Below are 18,339 nucleotides of genomic sequence, written 5' to 3' on the forward strand. Positions count from 1 at the left end.
TTGACAAACACATCACATGTTCTGTTAACACATTAGTTTCTCTGAAAGAATCCACAGGTAAGACAACAGCATCATTTCCAACTTCTCAGGGATGTAATCTGCTAATTGATAACACCACACACTTCTCTTTACATCAGTGTTTAACAGCAAATTCCATACTACGTTTATACCCGTGATGGTCAGAAACTACTGTTATTCAGTAATAACCTTCAGAGAACAAAAAGAACTGTTGAAACACATAATTTTTTAAAAAATATAGATCATGCAAAAAATAAAATAAAAAGATAAAACCTGGTGACAAATCTTAAAAAGCATCTGGCTCTGCCTCCTGTAAGTGACAACTGCATCTAGTTTATCACACCTTGGTGACAGGCATTAAAATTGTCTTCCACGATGTAGAATCAGAACATGACTTGCTAAGAAGAGAGGGAGCATTTTTTAGATTTTATAGTGATTATTGATTAGACCAAAACTCACTCAACTTTCCATTTCCTATATTAATGAATATCATATGTCTGGCCAATAAAGCAAATCGGGATTCATAGAAAAGTCTACTTTTATTTCAAATCTTGCAGAAGAGAAATATAAAAGTGCCCTGCAGTCTAGTCACCTTTGTGCTTCTGAACAGCTTACAATTAAACCATGAGCATGTGTGTCACCAACAGCCTACGGCAGGAGAGACGAGGAGGAGGAAACGGCTGGGAGGGATTGAGTACAGTGGCACTAAGAGGGAAAAGTACACTCTTCTTACACCAATTAAACAGCTTTTAAAACACAGACTTTTGTTTGCAAATAACCTTCTCAAGAGCAATGCCAGCCAGCACAGAGTTAACTCAAGGTGGTGTGGTGGTCTGTTCTTGGTAGGTCAATAATAGCATGTATCAAATGAAGACCAGCTTCTCCTCTGAAATGGCAGAATGAATTCATCATCAAAGACACGAACGAGAAGGACATTAAGCAAGCCACAACCAAGAACCCACTGAACAGATCACTTGTGAATTTAGACCCCAGACCGGAAAAATATATGAGACACCACTCAATGAAATGTGTTTGATTTTTCTGATTTAATATTTTCTTCACTTTTAAAAAATCGTTGCAAAAAAAATATCATACTAGAATATGTTCTGAGAGACTCAAGGCATCCTCTTCTGTAAATCCATGGATCTGAAAATTATAGACTTTCATCAATGTCACTTGTTTCTTGGCTTTTTTTCCTCCCCTTTTAAGAAAAGAAATGCTTATCAACGTAATCCACATTTTGGGGGGGAAACAATTCAGAAACCCAAAATGAAACTAAGTGTTTCAAAATACCCTAAGTTCTCATAAATAAATTGAAGCATAAGTACAACTTAAAGGAAGAGCAATGTGTTTAAAGAGTAGATATTTTTAAAATCCAAGTTTATAGAAGGTGCTTATACATTTTTTCAAAGAAAAAAAATAAGTATTTACAATTACAAGCTTCCTAAGGTGAAAGTATTTGATAGAAATTTAATGGAACAAAAGCTTCAGGAATAAATCTATGACAGAAAACAAGGTTCACCTACATGTTTATAGCCAACTTACCTCTTTTTGCTTTTGATGTCAAGTAGTGCATAAAAAGAGAAAAAAATTTATGTTTAACTGATTCTAATGCGTTACATAATGGCTCATTCCATAAATACCTACTCAGAGTAAAATACTATTCTGGTTTTTAAAGGATCCTATGTACAGAGGTGAAGTAAGGACTGCTTAGACAGCCAGAAGCAGGGATTTAAGATGAACCCGGCAGCATCGTCACTGAGATATCTGAACCCAGGACCTAGGTACCATTTGATCATAAGCAAACAGTATATTTCTACTCTAAATTTCTGATTTTGGTTCTCATGGTCCACACACATAAGAGAAGGATTTTCTATTTGTAGCATACTCTTCAGTGCAGTGAAAAATTGGTAGATAAGGCTTCATTTAAAGTAAAAAATGGGTACATGATCAGCATCAGAACTGCAAAACAGTCCTCAGTATGAGAAAATGTGTCCCCTCCAAATAAAAACTTTTAAAAAATTATTTTATTTTTTGGTTTTGTTTTTTATATCCACCAAAAATTAGTTTAAATGACAGTCCTGCTCTAGGTCATTATTGGGCAAAACAAATGTACATATCCTTATGTAAATCTTTACCTTCAAAATTTTGAAATTATAGAAGTTTCTTTTAAGAGTAACCATCACATCTAGTACATCTTCTGAGACCTTTAGTTGACTAATGCAATTATATGAGAGGCCAGCTCTAGAAGCAATCCCTCACACCTGAAGTGACATAGATAACCTAAATGCTGAAAAAGAATAAGAAAATCCCTAGGGCCCAGGCATGACTAAAGCCAAGGCAAACAAGGCTTTTACACGTACACTTCACAAACACTTATAAATTTGTGATATTTAGAGTCTATTGATGATTTTATTTTTGGCTGAGAGTTGACAATGAAAGGACAATGATCTAATGGCTGGACGTCCTATTTATGACTTTACACTTTTTAAAGGGTACAAAGAAATAAAGTCAACCACTTAGAATTTGCTTTCCCTTTTCTTTCTCATTCTTTTAGGGCAGAAGATACACTGGGGAAAGGACCAAGAAACCCGAATAAGATCAAGAAGCGGGTGCATGAAGAGGGATACACAGCTGTGCTGAAGGAATCCCAGAGGGTGGCAGGAATGCTTCACGTAATTTAATGAATACAGTGCCCTGTGAGTCTTTTCTGATCTATTAGCTGCACAAGTCTAATTACTAGGTCACTTTGAGTAGTAGTCTAGGTGTAAATGCTGTGGAACTACATTTTCTCTTCCTTCCTTCCTTCCTTTTTTTTCATACTGGGGATTAAACCAAGACTACCACTGAGCTAAATCTCCTAGCCCTTTTAAAATTTATTTTGAGAGAGTCTCACTAAGCTGAGGTTGGCCTTGAACTTGGAATCCTCCTGCCTTAGCCTCCTAAGTAGCTGGGATTACAGATATGCACTACTGTGCCCAGACGGGACCATGCTTTCAGTACATCATTTAAAACCAAAATACAGAAAGCAGCAAGCCCAGGCCTTCCACGAGCATTATACCTACATATCATTTGCACTGTGCTCACAGGCAGAGCTCGGACTGCTCCTTCAGACCCTGCTCAGCTGGCTCAGAGTTTAGGAATACCCTTGAAGCCAGGTTTAGTATACAGAAAGGTCCATTCCCCCAAACTACTCATAATGCCTCAGAGGAGTCTGAGTGCGGGCCATGCTGATGAGCACCAGAGAAGCATTTCTAAATTAAATTGGTGGCCCCAATAATCAGTGTAACAATACAGGCATATTTTTAGATGGTGAATCCCATCTGTTTTGAGAAAGAAATCAAAGTGTTAGTACATTGCAAGAGTTCAGTGGGAACTCAGGAACACTGCTCTTTTCAGTTCATTAACGCACAGATATTTTAAATTGTCAGGAGTTTGTTCATTATCTTAGATAAAAGACATTTTCCTCTTTCTTGGGAAAAAAATTCCCTTAGAAACTGTATAGTTCTGATATTTTAAATATTTTTATGTGTCTATTTAGAAACGTGGGTTTTACATAAGGGGCTCCAGACCCGATCGTGGAATTGAATTCACAGAATGCGAGAAGCTTAGGGATGGCCTGAGCCCCCTTCAGGACTGCTTCACCCTCTTTTTCAGAGGGTGTAGTTTGGATAAAACCTTTCAGGTAATGCCTTATAATCAGAAGTTTTGTTATAATAAAGGGTGTCATGTACTTATAATGAGGGTGACTGGGATACAACAAACCAGGGCCAGCAGGTTGTACTAAATAGTATGGGCACAGCACAGAAGCCTGACAAAGACCTTGATGGTCTCTTTTCCATGGAGTTCAAGGAAGAGGGATCCCAGCCGCCCACGAGAACTCTTTTTGCACGTGGGGCTTTGGGATACAAAGGCAATAACAAATGCAAGTCATTGAAGTACCTAGCACCAAGGACACCAAAGAAGCTAAGGGTCAGGTGCTATAGGTAATTGCAGATGGTGGGATAAAGGTTGTTCTCGGACTTGGGGTGGAGACGGATAAAATGCACACTGGTTTCATTCCGTATTTGGCTTAGTTTATTATTGGTTGGAGGCTGGTCACTTAAGTGAGTCTACAGCAGGTTGTATGGTCTAGGAACCAACTCTGAGAGTGTCTCTTTGGGTTTTCTAGCGCTCCTGTTGATATGTTTTTCTATGAGCCCGAAAGCAGGGCCATTTGGGCAGGGTCAAGAGAGGACAGTAGTTACTGCTGGGAATGTCCTGGACTTTCCGTGCATCTCAGCATACCTGTTCCTTCTCCAGAGGGGTAATGAACCCCTCTGGACACTGCTGCCTCCTGGAGACCTCATAATCTTCAGCACCTTGTTGGTGGACTTGGGGGGACACAAGCACAACCTAATCACTTTTGCTCTGAATATGCAGCAATTGAGAATATCAACTAAGTATATTTTCTTTCACTTAATGAATATATGAGAAAAGTTTTTTTTTCCCCCTAAGGATTTAAATTAGAAAATTTCAGTTTTCATGGATTTAATAAAATTTTAATATAACTTTAAGCTTTAAACTTTAAGTTTAAAATTATATAATAATACCAATTAGTCAACATGGATTGAAAATATGATCTAATCTATGCACATTCCTGCTGTGAAGTTGTCATATAATTCCTTCAATAATGATGGAATTCCCATCTTTTTATCATAGTTTATTTTGCTTACAATGCTCAGGTTTTGAATGTGGAATCGTTTAAGGAAATCCAAGTTCTGGACAGGAATACCTGATAGAAGAGGGAATAAAAAAACAAAAATAAAAACAAAACAAGATAGAACTGTGGTCATCAGATGTCCCATCAATCATTGCCTTATTTGTTGAGTGGCTCCAATTTGTAGCATGAAATAGCTTACTCTGTATTGTCTTCATCTTCTCTCTTATTCTGGGAAGAAGGAGAACATTTGGAACTCACCTTGAAACAGTTCAATGCATTTTCGATCTATATGTGGCACCATTAAATGCTGCCACTTAAAACTGGCAAGATACATTTTACATACTTACAAGGCACTCCCTGCTTAAAGTAAAAAATATGGGATTTTCCACAACTAGACTGCAGCAATTTAAAAAGAAAAAAAAAAGCCTTGAAGTCATTTTATTGTTTTAAGAATATTTAAGGAACGTTATTTATTAGCACATACCTAAACAATAGGAATTAAGTTATTATCCTAACAAGGAGACCTAGAAACGAATAAAAGATATGTATAAAAAAGGATATGCAAACATTTAATATTACTTAATATTTTTAATATTAAATGTTAATATTAAATATTTAATATCTATTAAAAACAGAGCTATGAATCAGAGAGAACGCAGAATCAATTTGCAATAGCAAATATCAGAACCACTATTTCTGTTTAAAAGAAAAGGTATGTGCCATCTTAAATCTTATTTTAAACATCAGATGTTAGTTATTACAATTAGATTTCTGTGTAGTCGTTGTATCTGGTCAAAACAGTTGGTAAGGGAAGGTTTAGAACTGCACTGTCTAGTAAACTAGCCATTAGCCACACGGGGTGCTTTTCATGTGGCTGAAATTGAGATACACCTGTAAGTTCATAATACAGAATTTTCAAAGACTGAGGAAAAAAACGTAAAATATCTCATTAATAACTACTTCTATGATTTTCATGTTGAAATGATAATATCATGGATATATTTATAATATCTTATTAAAATTAAGATTACTTGTTTCATTTACTTTTAAAAATCTGACTATTAGAGAATTTAAAATTACATATGGGGCTTATGTTATTTCTATTGGATAATTCTGACTTAGGAAGTTAAACAGTCTCATAGCTATCATTTTGTCATTTGGAAAAAATATTCCTGTTCTACACATGGAAACATTTCAAGGTGTTTTATTTTATTATTTTGATATTACTGAGGACTGAACCCAGGGGCACTTTACAACTGAGCCAAATCCCCAGTCCTTTTTAATTTTATTTTGAGACAAGACCTTGCTAAATTGCCCAGGCTATCCTCAAAACTGTGATCCTCATGTCTCAGCCTCTAGAATTTCTGGGATTATAGGAGTGCAGCACAGTGCTTGGCTTATATTTTAAGTTTTCTTAAAGAATTCAAGCTTATCTCCCTTCCCCTGTGTAATTTCTTCTGATTAAAAATAAAAAGATGGGTTGATATGAAAGAAGAGTTAAGGTACATTAGGTGAAAAAAATAGCATGCATAATGTTGGTGGATGTGCCAAAGTTGTTAGTACATATATAAAATGTGCCAATGTTGTTAATACATATATAAAATGTGTTTATATATGTATGTTCACTTACATATGTACAGAATGCATTTCTTTTAAGTATTTATTTATTTTTTTTAGTTGTAGTTGGATACAATACCTTTATTTATTTATTTTGGTGCTGAGGATCGAACCCAGGGCCTCGCACATGCCACAACCCCAGCCCACAGAATGTATTTCTATAAGGATAGAAAAGGTTGGGCAGGCACAGTTGTGGCAGAGGTCTACTTTTGTTTGTATAATATTTTGTACTTTTTGAATTTTGAAACACAATTAACTATTGAAAAGTATACTTAAAAACTAACATAAAAAAGGAGTAAAATAAAAACAAGGGAAGCTGATATATTTACATATACCTTTCTACAGTACTTTGTACTACATGGTCACAAATGTTACCATCTAAAGTGGATATTTGCTTATCTTTGCCTTGATTTTTAGGTGTGCATATGTTAAAGCAACCAAATAAAGACAATTCAAAATGATACACGCGCCGCCTGGCTTAAATAAGGAGACAAATGAATAATTCACTTGGAAATTTTCCAAATGCAATTGTTACGTAGATTTCACTGCAACAACTATAGTAAACTGCATCTCAAATATACTATCAATAAACCAATACAGTAAGAGAACCACACATGTGGAAGACACACCAAAATAAAGCATTTATTTTCTGATATTGTAGGAAATTTGGACCAATGATCAATTATGGAACAAACTGAAGGCCCAGGTACTGGGCAAGATCCTCTGTTTCAAAGGCCAAGGAGGTTTCTATCCACGGGAGCTTAGGACTCATCCAGGAATCTGATACTAACCTCTTTGCTGTCTGCATTGGCCCACAGTGAGGCAGCAGCTAGTTCTTCCTAGTGTAGACAAAGGCTTCTTTAATGTTTGCACTTATGTACACAACAGCAAAACTGCTATGTATGATACATAAAGCTTATAAGCTTTGCAAGACAAAATAAAAGAGCAGAAATCTTAAAAGTCCAAAATATTTTTTATGAAACCATTTATCAAAATCAAGAACACTGGGCTAAATTTGAGGCTATGTGGTATTTATCTGAACAAAGCAAAAGTAGAGCTAGTTGGGAAAAATTAGATAAATTCCTGTATTTTTCAGTTTTCTATTAGGTGCCTGTCATGAACAGTGACAAATGAAATCTAACAATGAGACACAGCTCTCAGATAATATCCTTAACAATGCAGATTCTAATTCAAGATCATTCTAAAAGATTTCCTATAAAAATAAAATTACCATTTGAATATTGAAAAAAAATTAAGAGATTCAAGATTTTGTATATTTCGAGTGTAAAAAGAATCATGGTTAAACCTCCCAAAAGGAAGAAAAAAAACCTCCTGTAGCATTTATGATTCCCTTAAATTTGGAAATCTGAACCAATTTCTAATTGCATACTATCTTGGGACAAGATAGAAGAAAATGTATTTTTCAACATGTGTTTGGTAATCTTCTGAATTATTTATTTTATTTAAAAAATATATATTTTTTTGTGGTGCTAGGTTCTCACGGATGCTAGGAAAGTGCTTTACCACTGGGCTACAACCCCATCCCTGAATGAATATTTTTGAATTAATTTTTGTTAATAGCGGATCCCAAAATAAAGACAACATGCTCTAGCATCAGGTAATGCCTAAGCCCTCCTCCACAAAGAAGAACTCTGTGAAGGCTGTGTTAAAAGAAAACCCACACCTCAAAGATTACAGGCTGGGGGTGTAGCTCAGTGGTAGAGCACTTGCCTAGCACACTGAAGGTCCTGGGTTCCACCCCGGTAGCCCCCATTCCCACATGATCACAGGTTTTAGCAGATCCTGCACACTTAAACTATTTCAAGAATTAAATACTGTAGAAAAAGAAAGGAGAGTGATATGAAGACCTGGAAGAGACATAAATAGGAAAGCCTCTATAGAAAAATATAACTTATTAAAAAAAACTACTAGGGCCATTAGTTCAGGAAGTAAATTCAAATAGCATTCGATGAGCTCTTTCCACATGGGAAGATGAAGAAGGTGGTAAGAGCAGGCTGTGTGCACACAGGACATGCTGGATTTCACACACAGGCTGGACTTTTAAAACTTCACACACGTACAAATGTTTCTCTAAGTTTTGATTCTGGTCAACACCCTCTTTCATTTGTACATTCTATCAGTTTCCATACCTGCTTCTTTATCTGAAATGTTATCCGTACCTAATCCATTCTTCACTTTGCTGTCAGGATGGTTTCATATAATGGACATCTGATCCTATTTGTAACTGTTAGGTGAGCTCAGTGGTGTAAAGTCTGCTTGCACTAACCTGATTACCAGTCCCTGCCCACTTTTCCAGTCTCATTTCCCATCATTTCCAAGTCTTGACTTAGGTTCCACCCCTCAAGCTGATGGCCTTTGTACAAGTTGACTTTCCTTCCTAGAAAGGTCTCCTCAGTACCCACCCCTGCACCTCTACCTTCTGCCTATCAACATCTAAACATCATTCATGGCCAGCATTTGCCTCACTTTTTGAAGGCTGTGCCTAACCTAACTCCTTCATCTATTCCAGGAACATCTGTTAACTCCATTACTTATTTGCATGCCTTCATCCCCTACCAGGCTGTGAGTTTCCTGAAGAATAGAATTGTGTTTCATTTGAATATCATTGTATATCAAGAGCCAAGAAAAGTGCCTGACACATAATAGGTACTCAATAAATTTTGTTATATTTGATGAATAAGTGAATGAGCAAATAAGCAAATGGTTTAATGAAAAAAATGTGGTTTTGGTATAAGCTTAAGAACACAAGCTTTGCAATACAAACAGAAAATTGTTTACTTGTTTGAATGTAGTGAAATGTAAAAGCAAATTTTACTATGAACATGCTTGTTGGTATGTTGGTATGTTGACTATGAATTTTTTTTTAAGTACTGGGATTGAACCCAAGAATGCTTTACCACCGAACTGCATCCCCATCCCTTTTTAAAATTTAAAAATTTGAGACAGGGTGTCATTAAGTTACCAAGGCTGGCCTCAAACTTGTCATCCAGTTGTCTCAGCCTCCTAAGTCACTGGGATCATAGGCGTGCAGCATCATGCCCTGCTTGACTACAGATTCTAAAAGGATTATGAATCTAAGGTCAACACATTTCTCTGAGTTGTTTTTAAAATCAGCAAAGTCTAAAATATTATAGAAAAATTTCAGATTTCAAGGCAATGCAATTCTCTTAACACCAGTTCAGTAATGATTTAAAGAGCAAATTATTTAGGATAGTACTTTAAGAAAACACCAAAGTTGCTTTTTCAGGTTTGAAATTTCTTATTTATCTTGTACAAATGCTGCAATCAGATCTTTACTACAGAAAGAACATCTCTTGCCTGTGAATTACATGGATTCCTTTTACATATTCTGATAGACAGATTTTAATTACTGATTAAATGGTAAGATGATATTGTTGTTGTTATCATTATTACTATCATTATATAAGCCTAGGCAGTTATAACATCAAGATGAAATGTTGGCTACAAAATAGCAACAAGTTTATGAAGATATGCAATCTGCTGCCTGATTATAAATTCTTGATGACAACAGGGTCCCTTTTGATTCAAGTTCATCAACGCTGGAAGGCACTTCTCAGATGAGCTGGTAATTGAAACTGCAAAAATTAAGAGGAGTAGGAGGACTCGGGATTTTGTGTGGCAGAATAAGGATAATGGCAAGAATAAGTCAACAGTCATGAGCAGAAAACTCTGGAATTTCAGTGGATGACTCAGCAGAACCAAATTCAGAGGCAAGGACCAAAATTTTCCCCCCAAAAGTCATATTAAAGTAACAAATCAATTAGTACAATGTACTAATCAATTAGTGTAAAACTAATATTGTAAATCAATGTTCTACCCTAGAGTGGATTCTTCAGAATTGAGAAATTGTGTTTTAAAGAGGACTGGGTTTTTTGTCGGTCACCTCATAGAAATGAAATCTATTTAAAAGTATATCTTAGGGTAAAAACATTTTATGTTCCACGTTTAAAAAAAAGAAGACAAACTAAACTAATATAATTAACTTATTGATATAATTATTTCAATGATCCTCAAAAGGAAAACAATGTTGATGTATCTGCTCATTTAAATAATTTAAGTTGCCTAAAAATATATATTTAATATGTATTTTAGAAAACAATATTTAACAAAAACATTCTGAAAAATGAACAGGGAATTGTACATTAAAAATGGTTGATACCAGCCAGCAAATTTTATAATAATCAACAATTTATATTAAACTCATGAATAAAAAAAAATCTCAAAATCTATTATTACTTAGAGGTTTAAGATATTGCTTGCATAGAACATAGGATTGGTTATAAATATGACATAGTTCCCCATTTTTGGCATAATGAAAATATTTTATATAGTAAAAGCGTTCTAAACAACATTCAATATATTTTACCCACTGTAGTTCAGCCTAGGAAAAGTAATATATGTTATCAATAATGCTGGTATTTTTAGGAGCTAGTTTGTTTGGTGTGTCAATCAATTTCTATAGTAATTGATTTATTCGAGATCTTTTAGAAAATATTGTTGATTGATCTAATAATAATTTGTTAAGAATTAATCTAATTGATTCCATGATATATAATTGAAAGATCTGCAGGCTTTAAGAGCTTTACTTCTTTTCCTCTTCTATTATTTTAACTTCAAATAAATGGTTAGAAATATAAAGTTTACTAGTAAGTTATTATTAAAGTGATTTTTTGGTCTAGTGATGATTCTGAGTTATAATCTTATATATAGTAACCATTTCTTAGGCCAATAACATTTTCTGGTTACTCAAAACTAAAGAATTTAAGAAAAATAATGGCATTTTAATTCACATAAGCTAAGTGGTCTTAGAGCTGAAGATATTTACAGTTGTGTGTAAAGTAGGAGAAAGATTAGCAGAAGGGGAAAATGCTTTGTGGGGCAGTCTGCACACTGATATACCCTTTTGACAACATCAAAATGTAGCAAAAGCCATAAAAATGTTCAACTTCTAACCCATGATTTCACTCCTGAGAAAAAATTGAATACATGAGTTGTTGAATGCATGAAGCTATTCCCAGCAGCATTCAATAATATACCATATAATGGAAATACCATTCCAGTGGACAACCCCAGGGGAAGGAGTGACTAATACAATAACAACATCTGAAATAAAATTTAAGATACAATAACTTTAAAAATAACAATGACCAAGTAGCAACATGGAAATGTTAATGATGTAATATTAATGACTTCCACAATGTAATGATAATGATGTAAAATATATATTCATGTACACAAGAACCAAGCAGTCATACAAAAATGAAAATAGCTACTGTTAGATTTTATTAATTTTTAATCTTATTGCTACACCACCTTTTAAAGTGAAATGCAACAGGAGTTACTTATTAATCATACCATTTATTTTCTAAATTTGAGTAGACAGTGCTACTAAATCCATTTGCAACACTAAAAAGAAGGCTTTTGTGGGTTTTAACCAAGTTAGGTGCCCTGGCATATCATTACCCCTTTGGTAGTTCACAGAATACTTCAAGGTACCTTCCAAAAGTATCTAAAAAATTAGAAAATGAGTTATAAAAGTAGAAGTAACCATTGGAAGGATTACTTTTGTGTGTGTACCTGTGCATCTGGGCTGTTACCCCATTACTGATTTCCTCAACATTTCCTTAACATTCCTAGAATGTAGAACATGTGATATAAATCATTATAGCACATCTTTTAATCCCAATCAGTAGGCTGATCAAATGAATCAGATAAGAAAAATATTAGAGATCCAAAGGCTGAGGTTTCCAAAAAGGAATTAAGGTAAAATTGAAGTAAATTGGGTAAAACAGACAGACAGACAAACAAAACTCTCACAAGGGTGGCAAACTCAGAAGCTACAGTAGAGACCAGAAAGTAACAGAAAAAGTAGAGCAGGCTGTGTCGGTCATAGGGAGTGATGTGACCAAGTGCCAGGCTTTCCCTGTCTAACGACAGCAGCCACTACTGAGCTCCAACAGGTTGTTGACATGCATGAATGCAGACCAAGGGCTGCCAGATATCCAGAATCATTCAAAAGAGGCCAGAAATAACAGGTGTTCATATGAAATCCCTGAGTTTGTAACTGCTGACAACTAACTTGAATTTGTTTTAATTTTTGGTTCCCTGTAATAGACAAATAATAGCTGCCCTTGGGCTTATTTTCTTTCATGGGCTTCCTGTTGGCCATCTCTAACTTATACTGAGCATGCAAGGGTTTTGCAAAAGGATGATCTTTATTTGCCAGAGTCACATTTTCTTTATTTGCCATAAATCATGCTTTTGATTTAGGCCTTTTCATAGGAAAGATTAAAAAAAAACAGAAATGTTAAATTAAATTGTGAGCATAAGGGCTTACAAATGCAAGAACCTTATACTAATACCTAAATGTTCCTGAGGAGCAAAGCCTTCATGGAGTTCACTTTAATTTTCTGTATAATGACCGAGGAGACATTCTGAGTCACTACAAAAGGAATTGGTTCAAAAGCCATAATATAAACATGGCTCTGGGGTGAAATTACATTAAACGTGGTAAGAGCCAAACTCAAAATCTGACCCAGATGGAATCACCACGAGCTACCAAACTGCAGAGAGGATTCAGGTGTGTGCCCTGCTGTGCATGGCTGGCTGATTTCCCTTTCCCTCTCCCATTCCTTCCAGCTCTCATTTCTATCCTTGGCTGCTGGAAGGAAGTCCCTAGAGTCGTCTCAGGAACCATGTCTGGCTGTGGTCAAGGAGGAGACAGGAAGCTAAGTGCAGAGGAATCTTTATTTCAGTGCTGGGAATTCACACATCCTCAAAGTCCCTCAGAGTTAGGCTCTGTGGATGGGGGAGAGAGTTGAGCGGCTGGAAGGAAGGGAAGAGTCGTCTATTTAACTAGACATTTGCATCACATGCACCCAAGGAAAAAATGTTTACCTGGTGGAGCCACGGTTAACCTTTTTTCCTTGCTGAGCCGGTGCCCTTGGATGAATTCACTCATGGAAGGGGGGCCCTTCAGAAGAAATGATTCTGTGGAGGTGGGATCAGGGGGAACGCTTAATAAATTCTGTAGGTAGGAAGCCCCTGAAGTCCTGGGACGGCTCTGATCACAAAGGGAAGGTGAAAATTGTCTTGCAGGAGATCCAAGAAAAATACATATAGGAAACAAAAAAGTTTTACTTTAATTACCTTTCAACGCCTCACCAGTGACAACATTATTTATATTGGCATTTAATTGTTTTAATATGTAAATCAAGATTTTTTTTTTTTTTTTTTTTTTTTTGCTAATTGTTTTAGTTTCCACACCAGAATACAACCCTATTTGGAAACTATTTTGGATACTGGAAAAGAGATTTATTACAGTTAGTCAGTTTGAACCTCAAATAGAAAATATATGTATTATTTGATTCTTAAACGAAAGCTAAAAATAGAAAGTTTTACTATATTAACAGACAACACCAGGTATGTAACTCAATAACCAGGACTTGGGGGGAAAACGTCATGAAATCAGGCCACCAAAAACCTTACAAGTGGTTTCTCTGTGAAATATTCACATGCCAACTGAAAGAGCATAAAAACTTGCTTTTAAAGGAAAGGAGTATATGTATTCCATTCCGTTTTTACCTAAATACAGGCATGCCCTTTCAGTCGTCAGTTTGGGTCATATAGACAAAAGTTCCCTTAAGAGAACATATTCATATCCTTGCCCCATTAAAGAGAAGCTGGTAAATAGCACCATTTCCAGAGGTACAATGACTTATAATCCAAGTAGAACACAGCTTCATTCTCATTATCCACCTTTACCAATTTTCCAGTTGGAGGTAAGGGAGAGGCATATATGCATACAAAGAGCAGCAAAAATATGAACAGACACTTTGAAAATTATTTTATGGTCAAAGCAATGGGGATGGGGGCAGAAAGGAATATAGTAGCACGATTATCACAAGGTTTTGATCTGGGAAGACCGATATTTGCAAAGCCCATCTATAGCAGCTCCCATTTTTCCTTTTCCTTCCCCTCCTCCAGCCACCACAACAAGAGCACATTAATTTTTGCAGTTAACTAAAATCTGGCCACTGCACCATACTATGAAGATCGCTGCATGCATACCTTTTCCTCTGAGTGCCACTGCTGACCCGAATGGTGGGTGTCTGTGGGCCCTGACTATGCAGGAGGTAAGTGTCTATGGTGGGCACGGTGACTGATGCCTCCCCACTTACTTTAGGGCTGCCGATCTTGCTCTTTCCAAGTTTGCCTTTGCTGCGACGGGACTGCTCATGGTCAAACTCTAAGTCCTCCAGCCGCTGGGTCAGGGCGAGTTTTTGCTGGATAGCCATTCGTAACAAAGTGTTTAGAGTCTTCTTCTCATCCTCTGCGGCTGCTAACTGTCTCTGCATCTCATCCAACTGTGTGACATATTCATCACATCTGGAACCCAAACAGAAAGGTGGTGAGGGGGACATCTTGGGGAAACTGAACTGGAACTCAAGTTGGAAAGTACAATGCTTCCCCCCACCTTAACCAGAATTTCACTTCCCCACAGTTTCAGTAACCTGAGATCATCTGTGGTCCCAACATTTTATTTGTCTTGACTCAAAAGATTTTTCTTAGATTATTTTATCTTATTTTTATTTGTGGCCTGGGGATTGGACCCAGGGACTCTTTACCACCAAACTATATCCCCAATCCTTTTTCATTTTTTATTTTGAGACAGGGTCTCACTAAATTGCTGAGGCTGACCTCAAACTTGAGCTCCTCTTGCTCCAGCCTCCAGAGTCACTATGAGTACAGGCAAGTACCACCACATCTGGCTCAAAATTTCATTCTCATTTATTACTCTATACTGTTATAATTGTTATATTATTTATTATTGTTAATTTTTTGCTGTGCCTATTTTATAACTTAAGCTTTATCACAGGTACATTATGTATAGGAAAAAAAACATGACACGTAACTTTTATTACAGCATATTGTTATAATCATTCTATTTTATTATTGTTAATTGTCATTGTGCCTAATTTATAACTTAAACCTTGTAACAGGTATAGGAAAAAAAACACTATACATAGGGTTTAGTATGATCAGTGGTTTCTGGGGGTCTTGGACTATATCTCTTATGGATAAGGGAAAAACTGCTGGAATGAATTTGACTAGAATTTAGATAGAATACTGGTCTTCCCACCAACAGAATGGAGATAACCTACAGTAATAGGAAACTGGAAACCATAGAGCGTGTACAATAACCCACACAATAGGGTACATATGGGAGCACTCTAAATAGGCATCATGAACCTCAAGGACAGAGTTCTTTTGGGGGCTGCTTTTTGGTAGTACTGTATAGTTTCACGTGTCCAAAGTACCTTAGATGTGTTACAATGGCTCTTTCTGCTGTATAACATTTGTCTTCTTTGCAGGAACATGACAAGTTTGTTATGGGTTATGTCTGTGGCATCCGAAAAAATAATAATGTTAGTGAAGAAAATTATTTGCTTCTTTATCTCTATTTATAGGTTTTATTTTAATTTAGTACAGATTGCAGCTGGCACTGTCTTCAATATGGGTGATTTCTCTGAATTAGGAAGTGGTGTTTTCAATGATTTCTCTACCAAATGAGAGTGCAGAGAGTTGTCAAAGAAAACTTGCACAAGGTTTGATGGAGGTAAAGCCAGTTGTCAGGAACATCTTCATTCAGGTTCATGCTTGCACTAAGCATGAAGGTAAGCTCAGTGATTTATTTCCCCACCAAATCAAAACCTGAGCCCATCCATATGCATTTGGAAGAAAGAGGCAGTGTGGGAAAAAAAGCTTATTCTGAGATTCTGCTCTTTATTTACCCATTAAGATATTAATAACAATTACTGTGCATGCACCAGCAGATGGTTAACAACCATCTTGGAGTTATCCAAGACGCATTATGCAAACTTTGAAATTAGCACAAGCCTGGAGTATTTTAAAGAAGAAAACAGGCTCTGTGGTAAAAGAACTTGAAATCAAGGGGGTGCCATTCTCTTTACCATTGACTGTCAGGAATCAGCGGGGACATGTAGATCATAAGAAAAATCAGATTTTAGTAAAATACCAAGCAAATTTCAGGACCTGGATTAATCTTCACTGCTGGATAACAATATTTTAAACATATAGCGTTAGGCAGTTACTGTATCTGAAAAAACAGATGACTGTGAAAATGAACTAATGGGGGATATAGGCCATTCACTCATATATGGAGACTTCAAATGACCTTTTAAAATGTTTTCAATTTCTTCTCAAAGAACAAATTTATGTTCTCTTGATTCTAAACATAAACCTGATTTCTTGCATCGGAGAGGGGACCATTCCCATTCTCTATCCTATACCTCATAGTGGTCAGAGGTATACATCTTCTACTTTCCAAATACCACTGTGCTCTGGGCCCCAGAAGCCAGTTCCTCTCCACCCCTGTGGTCCCTCAGGTCCCTTCTGACTGTGATTTCCAAGAGATTTAATCACATATGACCTTGAGCCTTTTCTTTCCCAAGTTACAAAGCAAGCTGCACAGAGCCTGGGGACTCCTATAAGCCCAAGATATTTTTTTAAATTACATCAGCTACATGTAAATCATTTTCTGAGTATGCAAATAAAGTCAAAGTTATGCTTTGTGAATTTTGCACCAAATTTGTATCAAAGAGGATATATATAGTTGGTGCTTTTTGTTGGGGGGAGGAGACTGCTTTGTGACAACAAAAAAGGTATTTCAAGAGTATATTGAGGACCCCCAGATTTTGAAACCCTCAAATCATTACATGTAATAATAATCATTATTGCAGTACTGAGGATGGAACCCAGGCCCTTGGGCATGATAGGCAAGTGCCCTACCCCAGAGCCACATACCAGCCTAGTACATTATTTTTTTTCCCCACGTTTTTAAAATAGGTACATTATAGTTGGACATAATGGTGGGACTTCATGTTACAGATTGGTCTACGCCTACAATATAACATTATAGTTTGGACAATATCACTCCCAAGTATTTCCCTTTTCCCTTCCCTCATCCCTTTCCGCTAGTCTACTCATCTCCCTTCAGTTTTTTTTCTAATATTTATTTTTTAGTTTTAGGTAGACACAATAACTTTATTTTTTCACAATTAAATTATTTTTTATTTATATGAAATGTCCAGAAGAAGCAACTCTAGAGTGTCAGAGAAGAGATGGTGGTTACACCACTAGGAAGAATGGGGGAGTGAATGCTAATAGATATGGGGTTTCTTTTTGGGGTAATAAAAGTGTTTGAAAATGGTCTCTGGCGATGATTGTACATCTCTGTGTGTGGGAGGCTGCCACGCCATGTGACCAGCATTTTCCTTTCCTGATTGGTGAGGCTCTGTTGGTCACTTCCAGTGATCTGGCCACATCAAAGTGGCTATAGACAGTGGCCCTGATCTTGAGAGTTGTAAAAATGTAACAAACGAGTCTTCCTGCAGCCCCATGGGTGGAGCTACACTCACCTGTTCCTTTGTGATATTAACCCTTCTCCCTGTTTGGGATAGAAAGTTCCATGGAAACGCCTTTTGTGTGCCCCTTTTCTTACTCTGCCCTTGGGTGTGGCCTTCCTAGATGTCAGTCAACCTGCTGACAGCAGACATCAGAAAGCTAGACTCAGCCCCTTGAAATCTGACCCCTTGCCTCAACTGAATGGCTTCTCCCCAATAAAAGGGTCAGCACGTGCTCAATCTCTTTCTGTGGACCCTTAAGGTCAGAGGAGCTGTCACAGGACCCCCAAAGGAAAAGGTATCTCTGTCTCCTGTGTGGTTATTTTGTGCAGCCCAGTTCCCCTGGAGTGACCCTGAGTGTTTTTGCCACATGGAACGTGACATCTGTGATTATATTATTATATTAAAAACCATGGAATGGTATAGTTTCAATGGATCAATTATATGGCATGTGAATTATATCACAGTAAAGTTGTTCTCTTTTTTAAAAGAAGATATATAAAAGGCCAATGAGAATATAAAAAGATTCTCCGC

At 36.5% G+C, this 18,339-nt stretch overlaps 1 protein-coding gene across 3 annotated transcripts in view; it reads right to left on the reverse strand.

Annotated features, from left to right (window-relative positions):
• The window catches only part of Bicd1 (BICD cargo adaptor 1), a 230,005-nt gene that overhangs the window by 16,508 nt on the left and 195,158 nt on the right, over positions 1–18,339 (reverse strand). Inside the window, exons 7-8 of one of the 3 annotated variants that reach the window (XM_026412338.2) lie at positions 14,450–14,767; positions 13,277–13,470 (exon numbers count right to left, since the gene is read on the reverse strand). In XM_026412338.2, coding sequence (XP_026268123.1) covers positions 13,277–13,470; positions 14,450–14,767 — 512 coding nt within the window. Of the gene's footprint in view, positions 1–13,276; positions 13,471–14,449; positions 14,768–18,339 lie in introns of those variants that run through there. The other 2 variants (XM_026412336.2, XM_077798934.1) reach the window with 2 other exon arrangements.

The sequence above is a fragment of the Urocitellus parryii genome, chromosome 5 (assembly GCF_045843805.1).
Source record: "Urocitellus parryii isolate mUroPar1 chromosome 5, mUroPar1.hap1, whole genome shotgun sequence".
Taxonomy (NCBI): Eukaryota; Metazoa; Chordata; class Mammalia; order Rodentia; family Sciuridae; genus Urocitellus; species Urocitellus parryii.